General features: G+C 44.8%; 2 protein-coding genes across 7 annotated transcripts in view; both read right to left on the reverse strand.

Annotated features, from left to right (window-relative positions):
* Positions 1 to 20,251, reverse strand: part of LOC120916274 (von Willebrand factor-like) — a 74,231-nt gene that overhangs the window by 30,529 nt on the left and 23,451 nt on the right. Inside the window, exon 1 of one of the 4 annotated variants that reach the window (XM_040327152.1) lies at positions 629 to 700. The exons of the other annotated variants lie outside the window; for them this stretch is intronic. Coding sequence (XP_040183086.1) covers positions 629 to 685 — 57 coding nt within the window. The 5' untranslated portion in view covers positions 686 to 700. Of the gene's footprint in view, positions 1 to 628; positions 701 to 20,251 lie in introns of those variants that run through there. 4 annotated transcript variants of the gene reach the window in all.
* LOC120916273 (von Willebrand factor-like) lies at positions 8,005 to 18,290 on the reverse strand. Of its 3 annotated transcripts, XM_040327146.1 has the most exons (8): positions 18,228 to 18,288; positions 16,704 to 16,779; positions 14,016 to 14,048; positions 13,388 to 13,588; positions 11,310 to 11,498; positions 10,002 to 10,190; positions 9,235 to 9,429; positions 8,005 to 8,324 (listed from the first exon to the last, which is right to left on the reverse strand). In XM_040327146.1, the coding sequence occupies exons 2-8, from the start codon at positions 16,738 to 16,740 to the stop codon at positions 8,128 to 8,130; spliced, it is 1,041 nt and encodes a 346-aa protein (XP_040183080.1). In that variant the 5' UTR covers positions 16,741 to 16,779; positions 18,228 to 18,288; the 3' UTR covers positions 8,005 to 8,127. The 3 variants fall into 3 exon arrangements, with proteins under 3 accessions (XP_040183080.1, XP_040183082.1, XP_040183081.1); XM_040327148.1 differs by lacking the exon at positions 13,388 to 13,588 and having other exon boundaries at positions 18,228 to 18,290; XM_040327147.1 differs by lacking the exon at positions 11,310 to 11,498 and having other exon boundaries at positions 18,228 to 18,290.

Below are 20,251 nucleotides of genomic sequence, written 5' to 3' on the forward strand. Positions count from 1 at the left end.
ATTTAAATGCATTTTTTGCTGTGAAAATGACAATGGTCCCAAAAATGTGTCAAAATTGTCCGAAGTGTCCGCCATAATGTCGCAGTCATGAAAAAAATCGCTGATCGCCGCCATTAGTAGTAAAAAAATTTTTTTTTATAAAAATGCAATAAAACTATCCCCTATTTTGTAAACGCTATAAGTTTTGCGCAAACCAATCGATAAACGCTTATTGCGATTTTTTTTACTAAAAATAGGTCGAAGAATACGTATCGGCCTAAACTGAGGGAAAACCGCAGAGGTGATCAAATACCACCAAAAGAAATCTCTATTTGTGGGGAAAAAAGGACGCCAATTTTGTTTGGGAGCCACGTCGCACGACCGCGCAATTGTCTGTTAAATCGACGCAGTGCCGAATCGCAAAACCTGGCCTGGGCTTTTAGCTGCCTAAAGGCCCGGGGCTTAAGTGGTTAACGTGGCTTTTGCCATTGGGAAAAAATGCAAAAACATGTTAAAGCTTACCAAAAAAAAAAAAAAAAAACTCATAAAAGAAAGCTGTAAAATAACATTTAAATAAATATATCTCAGAAATAATAAGTTGATGAGTCAGTAGTTAGAAAATAAGGGAGTATCTGGAGGTGACACTGACCTGTGTGGTGTAGTAGTAGTCGGCGGGTCCTCTATCAGGTATGGTCGGGTTCTGCATTATATAGGTGAGGGGAGGGGAGGAGGTGTGACCATACAGGAGATGGGTGTGACCATACAGGAGATGGGTGTGACCATACAGGAGATGGGTGTGACCATACAGGAGATGGGTGTGACCATACAGGAGATGGGTGTGACCATACAGGAGGTGGGTGTGACCATACAGAAGATGGGTGTGACCATACAGGAGATGGGTGTGACCATACAGGAGATGGGTGTGACCATACAGGAGATGGGTGCGTGCAGCACAGTAATTAGTTCTCTGCTTGTAGGATTTGCATGAATGTATACATAATATTTACTTTGGCATCAGCGTTCAGATAGAAAGTGCCAATAAGGAAGCCCAGGGCACAGAACACTCAGCTCTGTAATGAATAGGTTGGATGTCACAAGAATGGTGTCTCAATACCATTTAATTGGGCTCTTCCTTATCCTTGTATTAAATTAGATCAGAAATTCAGCTGACCCGCTTCTTCCATTGTTAACTCTATCCTAGCTTTACAGATCTCCGGCATAAAGAAATTCTGTCCATTTTTTGCTTTAATAGGCTGATTTCCTTTGATTGGCAGCTCCACCTAGTGGTCATAATGCAGTATTTATACTCAGTCACATTACTAACCTGTTACCAATTACCCAAATTAGTTGAAAAATGCAGACAGGGCCGCCATCAGGGGGCAGAGGCAGTACACCTGTAAGGGGTCTGGAGGGAAACCCCCCCCCCTTTTTTTTTGTAAGGGGCCCGGAGGTCCCCGGATGGCAACCCTCCCTTTTTTTTTTTTTATATATTTTTTTGTTTTTATTAAAGGGCCCTGGATGGCAACCCCCCCCCCCCCCAATTCGTGGCACCCCCTGCTTCTCAATTCACCCCCCCCCCGTCTTCTCAATTTGAGGAGGCCTCTGCTCCAGGGGGCCCATGCCTGACGCTGTGTAAGTGGACTATCTTGCTTTGCATGTAATGAGTCTCTCTCATATATTACTTTCACCTTTTAAGTTGCATTAGTGAAATCAATGAACTTTTGCACGATATACAAATTTTGAGTATCGTCTGTTTTTTAGTGTCCAGCTATACCAGTGTTTGCGCCAGAGGCGTCCCTAGGGGGGGACCAGAGGGGGCCCTGACCCCCCCAACATCATGCTGTGCCCCACCATGTGCCCCCCCAAAAAAAAAAAAAAAATTTTTTTTTTTTTTTGCAATTTTTGTATTTTGCTCCCCGAGAGGGAGAGCGTCCCCAGTCAGCTCTGCGGGGGATTCCTCCCCCTCCCTGTGCTCGCCGACACTGCATAATGCGAGAGCGCTCACACAACCAGATATTCTAGCCAGGGCCGTGTTTAAGTGTGTGCACTGCAGACTGCAGTACACTGTAATCACTGAACTACATTATCTCCATCCCTTCTCTCCCCCCCATCTGTCTCCCTCCCCCTCTCCTGTTCTTTCAAAACATTCACAATTTACTTTCACTTTCAGTTAGGCAGATAATATACGGTGCAAATTTCTTTCCTGCATCCACAGATTGCAGGAAATAAACTTGCATGATTCCCCCATCAACAGCCAGTGCTGACAGGGGAATATCCCTCCTGCCCAGCAATTATATTCTCCCGACAAACAGTGATTATCACCAGTGGCTATACAGCAACCACTAGTGATAATCATAAGAGAATCTGCTCATTAATGGTTCAAATCTCAGCCAGTTTCTGCTGAACCAGCTGAGATTTAAACTGTCTATGGCTGGTCTTAGCTCTTAGGCAGCCCATACATTGATTAGCACTGTGGAGTGTCGGCTTCCTGGCGGGATCGGGCATGTGGGATTTCAAACACACCCGAGCCCACCTCTATTGATTGTAGACAGTTGAGCTCCCTGCAGGTTGCTTAGCAGCAGTGGACCCTTCTCTGACATGCTGATCGGGATGCAATCCAGGTGATGCTCTTAGTCAAATCCTAGTCATAAATATCAGTGATTTTATTGATCAAAGCCCACACTTTACAGGCATAGAGCCCACATGGCTGCTGATCATACGGTTGATTATATTTATGTGGTTGTACTCTTGATGCTAATAAATACTGTGTTTATTAGATCTGACTGGGAGCATGACCTGGATCACATGCCAATCAGCATGTCAACAGAGAAGGTTATACAGCATTACTGCTGCTAGGTGACCAGCTGGGGGCTCGGCTCTCTATAACCAATAGTGCCAGCCTTCCCCTGCATGCACCCATAATGTCACCAGCACACTAGGTCCTAATAGACTGCCATCGCTGCCAAGGAGACAGATGCCAGACCAGCGCTGTAAATAGCAGGGACAGGACAGCTGGGGATCCCCACTGTGGCAGAACACCAGGGCCCGGTGGCAAGACAACCTTTGCAACCCTGATAGTTCTCCCACTGCTTTGGACCCTTATATTTTCTTGGTGTGCTGGTGACATATATCTCTTGTTTTCTGCCACCCTGGGGGGCCCCAGTATAGTAGGAAGGGAGCTCACTGCAGAACATGTGAAAGGGCCCATAGTGGGATCGTAGTAAAGGGCCCCAGGATATATATATATATATATATAATTGCATTTTATAGTTGGCCCCCTACTTTTGTCCCTGTCCCCCCATGTGCCCCCCCTAAATATGAAAGCTGGAGACGCCACTGGTTTGCGCTAACAGTTTACTCCAATCTTCGTATACACACCTCCAAGACAACCACTGCCTTGCTAAAGAAGCTGAGGGTAAAGGTGATGGACTGGCCAAGCATGTCTCCAGACATAAACCCTATTGATCATCTGTGGGGCTCCTCAAATGGAAGGTGGAGGAGCGCAAGGTCTCCAACATCCACCAGCTCTGTGATGTCATCATGGAGGAGGGGAAGAGAACTCCAGTGGCAACCTGTGAAGCTCTGGTGAACTCCATACCCAAGAGGGTTAAGGCAGTGCTGGAAAATAATGGCGGCCACACAAAATATTGACACTTTGGGCCCAATTTGGCCATTTTTCCACTTAGGGGTGTACTCACTTTTGTTGCCAGCGGTTTAGACATTAATGGCTGTGTGTTGTTATTTTGAGGCAAATTTACACTATTATACAAGCTGTACACGGACTACACAACATTGTAGCAAAGTGTCATTTCTTCAGTGTTATGAATGGAAAAACTTATATAGCGCAACACATGCAAACTGAATCGCCTCGGGGCGCTTGGTATCCATTTCCTCCTATAAGTTGCCTTCAGAATAGATGGTTTTGAGTTTTTCTGAAGGCCTGGTGATTCACTTCCGTTCAGATTTTGGTTGGTAAAGTGTTCCATAGTCTAGGTCCTTGGACTGCAAATCTTGACACATGAAAACTCTTACAAAAATGTGAGGGGGGGGGTGTTCTTACTTTTGTGAGATACAGTAGCTGCTGATTTTTAAATATCATTTCATACAGGCTGGAACTTCAATTTGACCACCAATCTATAACTTGGCCTGTGTATATTGTGTGGCCCCATAATCTATTGCCCGGGGCCCCCCCTTGAGTTATCAGTCTGCCCCTGATCAGAGCACAACAATTTTTTTTTGTGTTCATGCTCTTTTTTTTTTAATGACTGCGCTCTGAAATTATGGCGAAACAATTTTAGGACCATTGTAATTCATACAGCGATCGGTTACCGTATTTATCGGCGTATACTGCTCACTTTTCCCCCCTTAAAATAAGGGGAAAGCGTGAGTGCGCAATATACGCCGATACCTGCGCTTAGTTTGAATGCCTGCGCCGACACATACAGAGCGCAGTACACTCCGGTACATTCAGCCAGGCCTCGCTCGTAGTCACGCTCTGAATGAATGAAAACTTATATAGCGCAACACATGCAAACTTAATCGCCTCTGTGACGTTTATGCGTGAGAAGCCGAGCGTGGCTGAATATACCCGAGTGTACTGCGCTCGGTATACGTCGGTGGAGGCTTCAAGCTGAGCGCGGGGATTCGACACGAAGACAGAGTGGGAGAAGGTGGGAGGACACCACAGAGACCGCAGACGGACAAGACACCAAAACTGTAGTAAAATGTAATTAAAAAAAAAACACATTAAGGATTTTAGGGTCAACATTAGGGGTGTGCGCTATATGCCAGAGCATGCAATACCCCGATAAATACAAAAAATAAAAAAACAGATTACTGTGTAAATGACACTGGCAAGGAAAAGGGGGGGGGGGGAAGGGTTCAACACTAAGGCCGAACAATGGGTAAAGTGTGTCCTAGGGAGTGATTTTAACTGTGTGGGGGCTACAAGTGACACGACAGTGATCACTGTTCCCGATGACAGGGAGCAGTAGATCAGTGTCCTGTCACTAGGCAAAACAGGTAGATGCCTTGTTTATACAGGCATCCCCTTCTGCCTCTGACACAATTGCCAGCCAACAGAGTTCACGGGGTTGCCCGGTTACAAAGAGCGCCTGCCACACAGCTTCTTAAAGGGGGACACACAGGTATGCCCATTTGCCCAAACACTGCCGATAGATTGGCATGCATCGGTCGGCAAGTGGTTAAAAGGGTAAATCAGAAATTGTTAGCTGCCTCCAGAACAGGAACAGAGGCAGCCATTGTCCAATAAGGAAATTCTCACATTGGGAAAGTATTCCTTTCACTTCCTACTGAACCTGAAGGACAGGAAATCTCCCTAATGGATACAGAACAAACAGATCTTATTTTGCAATAGAAGGTTTTTGGCTCATACATGCATAACGAAGTACATTTTACAGAAAGATCCTGCACACAAGAATACATTCAACAACCCAGTGGCAGTGCGTCCATAGAGGGTGCAGGAGAGCCGCCCACGCTCCTCTGCACCGCCACTGAAAAACAATACATAGAGTCATGCAATGCATGGCCAATCAGGTTCACCGGCTCTGGTTACATGATTGGCTGAAGTGACATGGGGGGGGACCACTTTGAGGAATAGGCTCTGAGGACAGCTGACCAAGAAAGGCAAGTGTCAGGTGGGTGGGGGCACAGTGTTTGGCATGGCAGTGAGGCTGCAATTGATTTTTCGTCCTTTGTTGTGCGCGCGCCTCCCCAAAATAAATAACATTTGACCAGCCGCCACTGCAACAAATCCATACAGGGGCAGATTCACGTAAATGGGCGTAACGTATCTGATTTTACGTTACGCCGCAACTTTACATGCAAGTGCTTTGTGAATAAAGCACTTGCCTGAAACTTGCGGCGTAACATAAACCACCCGGCGGAATTAAAATTTGGCGGGTATGGGGGCGTGTATCATTTAAATGAAGCACGTCCCCGCGCAGAACAAACTGTGACGTCCCTAAAATATCCCAGCGTGCATTGCTCTAAATGACGTCGCAAGGACGTCATTGGTTTTGAGGTGGACGCAAATTACGTCCAGCACCATTCACGGACAACTTATGCAAACAACGTAACTTTTAAAAAAAAATTGCCGCGGGAACGACGGCCATACTTAACATTGACTGCGCCTCATAGACCCAGGGGCAACTTCACGCCGGGAAAAGCCTAACGTAAACGTCGTAACTTTACTGCGTCGGCCGCGCGTATGTTCGGGAATTCGTGTATCTAGCTAATTTGCATACTCGACGGGGAAAATTCGACAGAAGCGCCACCTAGCAGACAAAAAAAAAATTGCAGTTAAGATCCGACGGCGTGAGATACTTACGCCTGTCAGATGTAATGGATATCTATGCGTAACTGATTCTAAGAATCAGTCGCATAGATACAACGGCACAACGCCGAGATACGACGGCGTATCTGGAGATACGCCGTTGTGAATCTGGGTCTCAGTGTTTCCACTTACGTGTAGCAAATTTCAAAATGCATGTATATGCATAAATGACTGACCAGGGACAAAAACATTTTTACTTTATGCCATGCAGTGCAAGAATGCCGATATTAAAGCGGTAGTAAACTCGCTGAATTTTTAACCCTGTAAAGCAAGAGGCATATTGAGCCAGTATGCGCCGCATACTAGCTCATTATGAAATACTTACCTTAGAACGAGGCATCAGTAACTTACCTGGTCCACGCCGAGGGAGATGACATGTTGCCTCGCCGTGTCTTCCGGCGAAGAGTGGCTGGAGCCGCGATGTTGTCACTCCCGGCGCAGTGGTGGTGCCGCCCTCTCCTGCACCACCACTGAAATACATAGATTCATACAATGCATGAATCCATGCATTTTGTCTGGCGTTGCCCACTATTCAGATGGTCGGCCCCCTGGTGAGCACCAGCCATCTGAATAACAGCAGTTGATTGGCTTTGAAAGAGTCTATCCGAGTCAGCGGCTCCGTTTGGCTTCCTGATTACAGCCTGAGGGCCATAATCAGCTTCCAAATAGTTAACCAGGGGACGCACAGGGTGTCCATTCCCTGATTGGCTGAGACCCGTGTCAGTGTTAATCAGGTTCACCGGGTCTGGTTACTGGTAACCTGATTGACATGACACTTCAGTCATCGAGGCCGGGAGAAGACATTGAGTGAGAATGACCCAAGAAAGGCAAGTGCCAGGCGGGGGGGGGGGGGTATGGGCAAACTGGCAGATGAGGGGCAAACTGGTGACAATTGATAGGCACAGTGGCTGTGTTTGATGGCATGGCACAGTGGCTACTGCAATTTTTTCGTTTGCACGCTTGGAGCACCAGCCACCACTGCTCGCTAGGGTGACCACGTGTCCCGGATTGCCCGGGACAGTCCCACATTTTGCAGGTCTGTCCCGGGCACCTTTATTCCAGGACAATATAGTGTCCCGGAATGAAACTGACACAGCCACCCCCCGGGCCAATCTGATACCCCAAAAAAGGCTGTCGCTTCACTCACTGACAGTACTTGTCCTGGCCAGGAATGCCTTGAGGAGCACAGTCCCCACCCCCTGCTTGTGATTGGAGAAATCAAATCCCGCCTCTTGTGTCCAATCACTGTGATCCGTTACAGCACAAACTGATTTCTGGGGAGGGTGTCCCTGAATGGTAGTTTGGAAATGTGGTCACCCTACTGCTCCCGTGCATGAGACATTCCAGCAAGGTCTGGCAGCTGCCGGGCCTTAAGCCAAAAATCCTTTGCGCATGCGCCGCTGCAGTCAGCGGCTCATTGCGAGGGGAATATCTCCTAAACCGTAAAGGTTTGAGATTTTTTTTTTTACCTACAGGTAAGCCTTATTATAGGCCTACCTGTAAGTAAAATTTACAAAAAAAAAAAATAAAAAAACTGTACAACCGCTTTAATGCAGTTGTGTGCATGGGTCTAAAATATATAGACTACTGCTGTATTCAGGTCCATAAAATACTATACACTGCATTTGTCAGGCCCATGTGCATAATGCCAAAAACACACACCACACATATTTATACATTAGATATTTATTTTTCTAAATTACACACTTTTAATGCAACTACTACTATCAGAGTCTGTCATTATCTTCACTTCCTGTAATCTTGAGGTTCTCAGGGGGGGGGGGGTCAGCACTTTATCCCCTAAGGGTAAACTTGCAGGGGACACATTGGGTCTTGTCACCCCACTCCGGAAACGTGAATCCAGGCTTACAGAAGCATCCTGGGACACATTGCTGGGTGCACATCAGGTCTGGGCTCATTATGCCGCATGGAGAGTAACAGGCACTTCCACACTCGTTATATACTTGATCCGGTGGGCACTCCTGAGGAACTGAAAATTTCCAAAAAAATAAAGTATTAGATGATATTTTTGACCAGAAATACAAACTTTGGAAATAGACATATAGGAGAGCCTTCCTGTCCCCAGGGACATAATAAACCCCCCCCCCCCCCCCCCCCACACACACACACACACTTGTTTCCCAAGGCTGCCATTTCCTCTAGATGTCAGTATGGTGAGGGCTGAGCCATTAAAGAGGAACTGCAGTCTGCTTACACACACTCTGTACTTGCCAAATATGCTTCAGAAATCTCCCTACTCTGAGTCTGGCTGCAACCATTTTAACTGGGCAGCTGAATCTGCCCGTTCACACACCTCTCATTGCCCTCTTGGAATGCCAGGAAAGAAATACAAATCTCCATAATAAGCATCCAAGTTTATTGAAAGCTTACAGGGTTCACAGCAGGGTGGATCAGCAGGCAGCACTAGCTGGTGCTTGATGGCTAATGCAGACAGATGCCGAGTTAGCACGCCCCTAAGTGTTTCGTCAGCAGTGACGTCTCCTGGGGAGGACGGGACACACAGTCCCTCTGTCTCACTATAAATATACTCCGTCTGCACTGGGAGGGCCACCCAGACATACTCCCTCTAGTGCAGGGGTAGGGAACCTGGGGCCCTCCAGCTCTTGCAGAACGACAAGTCCCATCATGCCTCTGGGAGCAATTGTAACTGCAAGCCTTGCAATGCCTCATGGGAAATATAGTTTAACAGCTGGAGGGCCTCAGGTTGCCTACCCCTGGGATAGTGTTCAGCCACCTAAATGAGGGAACACACACACACACACACACACACACTCTTGCTCCCTTACAGATAAGCGAGTCCACATCTTACAATCGAGCACCCAGATCACATCGACCATACAATCAGGTTGCTCAAGTGAACCAAATAAAATGTATTTTACCTGTAATGACTGGGTTGCAGGGAACACATTTGGTCTTATTACTTCCTTCCAGAAACGTGAATCCAGGCTTACAGAAACATCCAGCGACACATTCGTCGGTGCATATCTGGTCTAGTTCCATTTCGCCGCATGGAGAGTAACAGGCACTTCTACACTCATCATATTCTTGATCAGGTGGGCACTCGGCGTCAGGGACTGAAAATGTCAAACAATGAAAAAAAAATGTAATTTAAATAAAAATATTTTGGGCCAGCAAGACAAAGTTTGGAACTAGACACACAATCATATTTGGTCCTCCAGGCTGCAGTACCAAGGAAATTCCTCTAGATGTCAGTATGGCGAGAGTTGAGCCATAAAGTGTCTATAGGAGAGGCCCTTGTATTTGTACTTTGTGTAGTAATCGGTGTAAAATCAGCACTATAGATCCAACAAATATTGTGCAAAAACATGAAACTGAATAAAGTACCAAAAAAGTGCGATATGGAAGAGCATTCAATAAATTGCAGATGTTTATCCAACACTTAGCCGTGCATGAAGGGAGATTGTGAAGTCCATAGTGGGAACAAAGACCATTAGCATGTGTTCTTCCAACTCAGGGGTAAAGAGATCCACCCCCCGGCTAGGAATATTCATCATGCCTCTTACCAGAAAAGATGGGCCAAAGGTTACAATGACCAAGAGCGCATACAGTAAGATGTTCGCGCCACAGTCAATCCCAATGGAATGCCAGGAAAGAAGAGTCTCTCTCAATCAAAATTCTAATTCACCTGTAGGGGTTGGGTTGCAGGGGACACATTTGGTCTCATTACTCCCCTCCAGAAAGGTGAATCCAGGCTTACAGAAACATCCAGTGATACATTGCTGGGTGCACATCAGGTCTGGGTCCCTTTTGGTACATGGAGAGTAACAGGCACTTCCACACTCATTATATACTTGATCCGGTGGGCACTCGGTACCTGTGTCGGGAACAGAAAATCAATGAAAGAAGAAAAAAAAAAGAAGAAAACATTTTGGACCAGCGAGACAAATGTAAATAGACATGCATACAAGAGAGCCCCCCTGACCCTGGGGATAAAAAAATGATAACATACATGTTATATGGAACAGCATTCAATAAAATTGCAGGCGTTTATCCAACACTTAGCCATGCACAAAGGCAACAACTAAGGTGCAAACAAACAGTGCATATATAAATGCCCTTATGTCATAATAAAATGGAAATTGTGAAGCCCATAGTGAGAACAAAGACCATTAGCATGTGTTCTTCCAACTCAGGTGTAAAGAGATCCACCCCCGGCTAGGAATCATCATCATGCCTCTTACCAGAAAAGATGGGCCAAAGGTTATAATGACCAAAGGCACATCTGATGTGAACATAGGCTGGGCAAGGAAAATACATTTATACATACACACACACATATATATAAATATAATAAATGATGGTCATCACTCCAGTCAATCCAAATGAATGCCAGGAAAGAAATACAAATCTCCATTGTGTAGTCCATAAGCATCCACGTTTATTGAAAGCTTACAGGGTTCACTGACCAGGTTCACAGCAGGGTGGATAAGCAGACTGATGGTGTTTCACAGGGAGCACTAGCTGGTGCTTGATGGCCAATGCAGTCAGATACTGAGTAGCCATGGCCTTACACGTTTCGTCAGCAGTGACGTCTTCTGGGGAGGATGGGACACAGTCCCTCCGTCTCACTATAAATATAGTCTGCCTGCACTGGGAAGGCCACGAAGCTTCAATAGCTCGAGCAAACATACTCCCTAGTGCAGGGAACCTGGAGCCGTCCAGCTGTTGCAGAACGACAAGTCCCATCATGCCTCTGGGAGCAAATGTAACTGCCAGCCTTGCAATGCCTCATGGGAAAATTTTAACAGCTGGAGGGCCCCAGGTTGCCTATCCCTGCTCTAGGGTTCAGCCACCTAAATGAGATGCATTAAAAAAAAAAATATATCCATAAAAGGGAGCAAGATCGTGGGTTTATTTTTAAGAGACAGTCCACAGCGACCACACAGACCATACAATCGGGTTGCTCAAGTGAACCAAATAAAATTTATTTTACCTGTAGGGGTTGGGTTGCAGGGGACACATTTGGTTTTCTTACTCCCCTCCAGAAACCTGAATCCAGGCTTACAGAAACATCCAGCGATACACTCGTCGGTGCATATCTGGTCTATGTTGCTGCATGGAGAGTAACAGGCACTTCTACACTTATCATATTCTTGATCCAGTGGGCACTCCGTGTCAGGAACTGAAAAAGGTCAAACAAAATAAAGATAAAAATGTTTGGACCAGCAAGACAAAGTTTGTAAATAGACGTGTATATCCACTTCCATACCGGGCACTTACGCACCTTCCTGCCCAAACCAATTTCCAGCTTTCAGCACTGTGGCCCTTTAATGACAATTGCGCAGTCGTGCTACACTGTACCCAAATTACATTTTTATCATTGGTGATATTTGATCACCTCTGCGATTTTTATTTTTTGCGCAACTAAAAGACCGACATTTTTGAAAAAAAATTACGTTTATTTTTTTTCTGTAAAAGGTATGTTTTCTTCAATTATGGGCACCGATATGGCAGCACTGATGGCATTGCTGGGCATTTCAGTCAGTGCCCATGTTGCCAGTCAGTGCCCATAGATTGTGTTAATTTTGTTTTTTTTCCTATTTTTGCTCTATTGAGCACCTGGGGGCACTCCCTGGTGGTCCAGTGTTGGCATCCAAGGGGGGGGGCTGTGCCGATAAACAATCAGCGTGAACCCCTCCCCCACCCCGTCAGGAGATCCGCTCTACTCGCGTCTGTCAGACACGAGTGAGGAAGAGCCGATCAATGGCTCTTCCTGTTTACATCGTGATCAGCCGTGGTTGGACACGGCTGATCACGTGGTAAAGAGCCTCTGCCGGAGACTTTACCCATACCTCCCAACTTTTTGAGATGGGAATGAGGGACACCTATCAGCAAAAGTATGCAGGCATAGGACACACCCCTCGCCACTCCCCCTTAAAGGAGAATTGTACAAAAAAAAAAAATTAAACCCACAAGTGATTTTTTTTACAACTACTATTTCTTTATATTGGCTTTTGGAATGTACAAATGCAGATATTTAGAGATCAGATGAAAGGTTTAGCACTGGAAAACACTTTGATAGATAAAAAGTGCATTTTATATACATCTATATGGATCAGACCAAAATGAGGGACAAATGAGGAGGACAGAGGGACATTGCTCCAAATCAGGGACAGTTGGGAGCTATGGCTTTACCGAGATCGGAGAAACAGGGTGTCAGACTAACACCCCGCATCACCAATCGCTGCGGGCACCCACGGGCGCACGCCGGCATGTAATCCTGCAGGACGTCAATAGACGTCCAGTCAGGATTTCACAACCACTTCCCGGACGTCAATTGACCGGGCAGGAAGTGGATATAGGAGATCCCCCCGATCCTGAAAAAAAAAAAAAAAAAAAAACCCTAGGCTGCAGTACCCAGGACATTCCTCTGTCAGTATAGTGAGGGTTGGGGGTTCATTACTCTAACCCCAGTGCTGGAGAGCATTTTATTGCTTCCACTGAAACCAATGCTGGGGCACCCTTCTGACCACAGAATTCACCCTCTATGGTAATTTTTACTCCCACTAAACTGATGCTGGGTAATTTTAATTTTATTTTTTTCACTTCAGAAGTGACGAACCATGTTGGGGTGTGGCTACATGACCAGGACTGATTTACATAGGGGCTATTGGAGCTGTAGCTTTAGATAGACCCAGCGAGCCATTACTGCCGTTTGCTCTGTGTGTACATTATTAATATGTAAATAGGGGGCTGCATGGTTATGTAAATCATGGGCAGCAGGTGGTATTGTGTAAATCGCAGGCGGCATTATGAAAAAAAAAAAAAAAAAGTAAACTTTGTTTGGGTACAGCGTCGCACAATTGTGTCAGTTAAAGCAATGCAGCGCCACATTGCAAAAAAGGGTAAATCCTTCTGGGGCAAAAAAAAAAAAAAAAAAAAAAAAGCGTGATCTTGTTCCCTTATGGATAAGAGACAGGCTACAGCTTACAACCGAGCACCCAGATTGCATCGGCCACACAATCTGGTTGCTCAAGTGAACCAAAAAATAAAAATTAAATTCTAATTCACCTGTAGGGGTTGGGTTGCAGGGGACACATTTGGTCTCATTACTCCCCTCCAGAAACATGAATCCAGGCTTACAGAAACATCCAGGGACACACTGCTGGGTGCACTCTACGTCTGGGTCCCTACCGCCACATGGAGAGTAACAGGCACTTCCACACTCATTATATACTTGATCCGGTGGGCACTCAGCGTCACCGTCAAGAACTGAAAATAGAGAGATATAGATAGAGAGATTTTGGACCAGCAAAACAGTTGGGAAATAGACATACATATAGGAGAAGAAAAAAAAAAAAAAAAAAAGTAATATATATATATATATATATATATATATATATATATATAAATAAATAAATAAATAAAAGAACCAGTTGGGAACTCCCATCAAAATTTGCTGTATCCATAAGGATTCATGTACTTTGCTGTGGAATTGTTTAGACTTTTTAATCATTGTTAAAATAAAATATACCCCCTGGATCAATTTATTAGTATGTGCACCTTAAATATCCCACAAGTATTCCTATATCTATTAAAATTTAATTTTAATCAAGACTGAGTAAAAGCTAAATAAAAATTTGACATAATTTTTTTAAAAAAAAACACTGTATAGAGAGGATTTCAGGTTTATACGTACCTGGTATGGCATGTGTTGATATAAAGGTGATGCCTGAAAAACAAAAGGCAATCAAATCAATTAAGTAATTTTCATTTATTCTTGTAGCGATAGATATATATAAAAATTGCGACACTAATCATATTATAATTGAATGTTACCTTTCCAATCTGCAGCCACTGTAATTTTCTGAGACTACACTGCAATATGGCTACCTGGGGTTGTTCTGTACACAGAGCGTGTACTGACCACTCCCCAGAAACATCATTTCCTGCTTGTTGCGATTGGCTCACCAATTTTCCCAGAAATCCGCACCAAGATACAAGTCAGCATCCCCCCGCAACAAAAATGCCTTTTGGAGAGATAGTCCCAATAGGAGCACATCTAAAGTGAAGCAGGCCCAGCAGATTTCCTCATTAGTGCTCTGCTGCTGCACACCTGACAGTCAATTATGAAACCATAGGTGTGTGCACCCCAAACACACACACACACACACACACACACACACACACACACACACACTACTGATCACCCACATTGTTCATTCAGAAAGGGAAGGGGCTGGTAAATTACATATATTCTGGCCCCTTCCCCACTCCTAAAAAATCCAAGCAACTGCCGACAGGCGAGGAGGGACCTGACCCCCCCAACATCATGCTGTGCCCCACCATGTGCCCCCCCCCCCCCAAAAAAACAAAACATTTTGTTTTGTTTTTTGGAATTTTTGTATTTTGCTCCCTGAGAGGGAGAGCGCCCCCAGTCAGCTCTGCGGGGGATTCCTCCCCCTCCCTGTGCTCGCCGACACTGCATAATGCGAGCGCTCACACACAACCAGATATTCTAGCCTGGGCCGTGTTTAAGTGTGTGCACTGCAGACTGCAGTACACTGTAATCACTGAACTACATTATCTCCATCCCTTCTGTCCCCCCCGATCTGTCTCCCTCCCCCTCTCCTGTTCTTTCAAAACATTCACAATTTACTTTCACTTTCAGTTAGGCAGATAATATACGGTGCAAATTTCTTTCCTGCATCCACAGATTGCAGGAAAGAAACTTGCATGATTCCCCCATCAACAGACAGTGGTGACAGGGGAATATCCCTCCTGCCCAGCAATTATATTCTCCCGACAAACAGTGATTATCACTAGTGGCTATACAGCAACCACTAGTGATAATTATAAGAGAATCTGCTCATTAATGGTTCAAATCTCAGCCAGTTTCTGCTGAACCAGCGGAGATTTAAACTGTCTATGGCTGGTCTTAGCTCTTAGGCAGCCCATACATTGATTAGCACTGTGGAGTGTCGGCTTCCTGGCGTGATCGGGCATGTGGGATTTCAAACACACCCGAGCCCATCTCTATTGGTTGTAGACAGTTGAGCTCCCTGCAGGTTGCTTAGCAGCAGTGGACCCTTTTCTGACATGCTGATCGGGATGCAATCCAGGTGATGCTCTTAGTCAAATCCTAGTCATAAATATCAGTGATTTTATTGATCAAAGCCCACACTTTACAGGCCTAGAGCCCACTTGGCTGCTGATTATATTTATGTGGTTGTACTCTTGATGCTAATAAATACTGTGTTTATTAGATCTGACTGGGAGCATCACATCCCAATCAGCATGTCAACAGAGAAGGTTATACAGCATTACTGCTGCTAGGTGACCAGCTGGGGGCTCAGCTCTCTTTAACCAATAGTGCCAGCCTTCCCCTGCATGCACCCATAATGTCACCAGCACTAGGTCCTAATAGACTGCTGCCAAGGAGCCAGACCAGCGCTGTAAATAGCAGGGACAGGACAGCTGGGGATCCCCACTGTGGCAGAACACCAGGGCCCGGTGGCAAGACAACCTTTGCAACCCTGATAGTTCTTCCACTGCTTTGGACCCTTATATTTTCTTGTTGTGCTTGTGACATATATCTCTTGTTTTCTGCCACCCTGGGGGGCCCCAGTATAGTAGGAAGGGAGCTCACTGCAGAACATGTGAAAGGGCCCATAGTGGGATCGTAGTAAAGGGCCCCAGGAGAGAGATATATATATATATATATATATATATATATATATATATATATATATATAATTTGCATTTTATAGTTGGCCCCCCTACTTTTGTCCCTGTCCCCCCCATGTGCCCCCCCTAAATATGAAAGCAGGAGACGCCACTGCATAGGACACACCCCCTAAAGGGAGATTTTTTTTTTTTGTACAAGATTTGTTAAACCCACGAGTGCTTTTTTACCATGACTTTATATTGGCTTTTGGAATTTACAAATGCAGCAATTGAGAAAAGGTTTAGTGCTGGAAAACACTTTTGATATATAAAGGTGCATTTTATATACATCTACATAGAGATCAGACCAAAATGAAGGACAAATGAGGAGAAAAGAGGGACAGTCCCTCGAAATCAGGAACAGTCCCGAGCTATGCTGACAAACACTGGCATTTCTTCAGAACAAAAAGCGTAGGGAACTGCAACAAATGTTTGTTATACTTGCAATGTACATGGGATCACCCAGAGGGGAATCCCCCCCCCCCCCTCCCAACAACACAAGTGGAGTTACACTTTAAGCTCGGGGCCCCTGGCTTACCATCATAGATAAAGACAGTGGATTATTGTGCAATATATCATGATTAAATGACAGATTGAGGCTATACTGAGCCGACTCCACTATAAATCAATGTAGACCTTATAAATGAGGATTTCTACTCACCAATCAGAAGCAGCAGGAATCCAGAGGACGGTCCCATGATCACCAAGACTATCACAGTTGTCCTCTGTTACAAGTGCTACAGATGAGACAGAAATGTATATGAACGTCCATATAACAATGTGCAACGTGATTGTAATCTCTTTAAACAAACCAGGATTATAATAATTCCCTACATTACATTAAAAAAAAAAAAAAGGGGGGGGGGGGGGTTGTCTTTACATACACTTATGATGCACCAATCTTCACCTTTCCTCACCCTGTGTTAAATTACAGTGTTGCTGATCTCCTGCAGCCCCTTTGCAATCACTACATGCACCCCAGCAATGGCCACATAGCATCTCTCAGGGCGGGTTTCCTGGTGGTGACAGCAGTGGCCCCATGCCTGTATAATGTGTTGGAAAAGCCTCTTGCAATCTCCACCAGAAGCCTGTGTGGCAACACAGGAGCACAACTGGGAGCCAGGGACAGAGTGTTGTCACCCCCCCCCCCCATATAAGGAAGTGCCTGAACAAGGCCGTCAACATGATTATTTTTAATACTATACCAGAGTCCCCCCCCCATGCTACCACAAAAATTATTGCAGCTGTTGTCACACCAAAAATAGCGAGAAAATAAACTATACACAGCACATAAATCTTTCAAAATTAATGAATACATTTTTATAATAAATTTTTATAGGGATTATTTTAATAAAATCTGCAAATTTAGAGATATTAAAATTGATTTTGCCATTGCAAAGCTTAACCACTAAACCTGCAAAAGATTTAACCCCCCCCCCCTTCATGGCCAGGCCATTTTTTTGCAATACGACACTGTATTACTTTGACAATTGCACGGTCGGTCATGCAATTTAATTCCCTAGAAAGAGAGCTTTATTTTAGTGGGATTTGATCAACTTGCATCATCACATAACCCCCCACAATAATAAAAGAAAAAAAATAAATATATATATATATATATATATATATATATATATATATATATATATATATATATATATATATATATATATATATATATATATATATATATATATATATATATATATATATATATATTTTTTTTTTATTATTATAATATAACTTTGACACACACACACACACACACACACACAATGGGGGGGGGGGGGAAAACAAATAAAAAACCCAACCAATAAGCATGCATTGATTGGTTTGCACAAAAGTTATTCCCATCCACAAACTGCAATAGATTTATGGAATCGTTTTTTTTTTTTTTTTTTTTTTTTTAATTTACTAGGAATGCGATATTATACATAGTAACTTATAATATTACAATATTGCAGCAGACAAGCAGAATCACATGTGTATAAAATGATACACAGAACAGACACCATATAGCAGTAAATCTGCTATAGGGAGGTCCGCAACTGGTTAGCATTAAAAAAAAAAAAACACCTCATAAGATACAAACAAAGCTGTAAAACAAAATGTACATAAATCCATCTCAAAAAGTTAATGCATAAAGTCTTCAGTAAGGCATTAGGCCATTGCAGGCACCACTGACCTGTGTAGTAGTCAGAAGGTTCTGTATGAGGGATGGCCGGGTTCAGCCTTATATAGGAGGAGAGTAGGGGGTGTGGCCATACACTTAGTTGGGTGTGGCACATTAATTAGATCCCAGTTCTCTGGGATTTGCATGATGTGCCAATGAGGACGCCCAGGGCACCATCATATGCTCTATAATTAATAAATTGGGAATCTACGACGTCTCAATGCCATTTAATTGGGCTCCTCCCTTTCTTTGGATTAATTTGATCAGAAATTCAACTGACCCGCTTCTTCCGTTCCTAAACTCTATCCTAGCCTTAGGCTGCTTTCACACTGAGGTGCTTTCTGGGCGCTATAGCGCTTCCGAGCGCATGCAAAGCGCCTCTCTACTCGCTCCAATGTGAAAGCCCGAGGCAGGACGGTAAAAAAAAAGTCCTGCTAGCCGCATCTTTGCAGCGCTGTAGGTGTGGGGTATACACATTGATCCTAAGGCTGCTTTCACATTGCAGCGTGGAGCCGCGGTGACGGTATAGCCGCGCTTTTTGTAGCGCGGCTATACCGTCGTATTTACCGCGATATTCGGCGCTAGCGGTGAGGTTTTAACCCCCGCTAGCGGCCGAAAAAGGGTTAATACCGCCCGGTATACCGCCCGGTATTACCGCGCTTTCCCATTGATTTCAATGGGAAGGCGCGGTATAGGAGCGGTGAACACCCCGCTCCTATACCGCGGTAAATATGCGGCTAGCAGGACTTTTGGTGCGCTCCTGCTAGCGCACCGCTTCAGTGTGAAAGCCTTCGGGTTTTCACATTGAACACTGCAGGGCATGATTTTTCATGCGGTATAGCAGCGCTATTTTTAGCGCCGTACCGCATGAAAAACGCCCCAGTGTGCAAGGGGCCTAAAGCACCACTGCACATTGAAATAAATGGGCAGCGCCTCCGAACTGCCGGCAAAGCGCTGCTGCTAGCGGGGGTTTAAAATTCCCCCTGCTAGCAACCGAAATGTGCTGCAAAAACGGCGGTAAAGTGCCGCTAAAGATAGCGCCGCTTTACCGCCGACACCCCCAACGCCCCAGTGTGAAAGAAACCTTAGGCTGAAATCAATGGGCAGCATCGCTGGCCGATAGCGGGGGTTAAAAGAGCCCCGGTAGCGGCCGAAAAATGCTGCAAAAATGACGGTAAAACGCCGCTAAAAATGGCAGCGCTTTACCACCGACACCTCCAACACCCCAGTGTGAAAGCAACCTTAGGCTGAAATCAATGGGCAGCATCGCTGGCCGATAGCGGGGGTTAAAAGAGCCCCGGTAGCGGCCGAAAAATGCTGCAAAAATTACGGTAAAACGCCGCTAAAAATGGCGGCGCTTTACCTCCGACACCCCCAACACCCCAGTGTGAAAGCAACCTTAGGCTGAAATCAATGGGCAGCACCGCTGGCCACTAGCGGGGGTTAAAAGCGCCTGCTAACGGCTGAAAAACTACGCAAAAATGACGGTAAAGCATCGCTAAAAATAGCGCCGCTTTACCACCGACACCCCAGTGTGAAAGCAGCCTTACAGATCCCCATAAATAAATTCCCGACAAAGAAATTCTGGCCGTATTTTGTTTAATAAGTTGATTTCTTTTGACCTTCAGCTCCATCTAGTGGCCAGAATGGAATATTTATACCCAGTTATGTTACTAACTTGTCGCCAATTAACCAAATTAGTTGCAAAATGTTCTTCCAGCTCTTCCTTGTCAGTACCGCCCACTTAGCCAGCTTTTTGCTGCCCTGTCCCAACTTTTTTGAGATGTGTTGCTGCCATTATTTTCAAAATTACCTTATTTTTTATTTATTTTTGTTAAAATGGTCAGTTTTTCTCACTTTAAGCCCTGGTTCACGTTGATGCAATTTGATGTCTCAAATCGCATTCCAAATTGGTGGCAATTACCGGCAATGGCAGCGTCCGAATTTTTTTTTTTTTTTTTTTTTTACTTGTAATGGCGGCGATTATGTATTTTTTTTATCGGGACTGTGACATGGTTAGGGTTGCCACCTCATCC

This window comes from Rana temporaria, chromosome 10 (assembly GCF_905171775.1).
Source record: "Rana temporaria chromosome 10, aRanTem1.1, whole genome shotgun sequence".
NCBI lineage: Eukaryota > Metazoa > Chordata > Amphibia > Anura > Ranidae > Rana > Rana temporaria.

Bases quoted from the DNA above. Each gene is read 5' to 3' on its own strand.
- LOC120916273 (XM_040327146.1), bottom strand. From the start codon at position 16,740: ATGGGACCGTCCTCTGGATTCCTGCTGCTTCTGATTG. The intron at 9,430-10,001 runs GTGAATTAGAAT...TGACATTTTCAG, and splicing joins CTGCAACCCAACCCCTACAG to TCCCTGACGCCGAGTGCCCA. The intron at 8,325-9,234 runs GTAAAATACATT...GGAAATTTTCAG, and splicing joins CTGCAACCCAGTCATTACAG to TTCCTCAGGAGTGCCCACCG.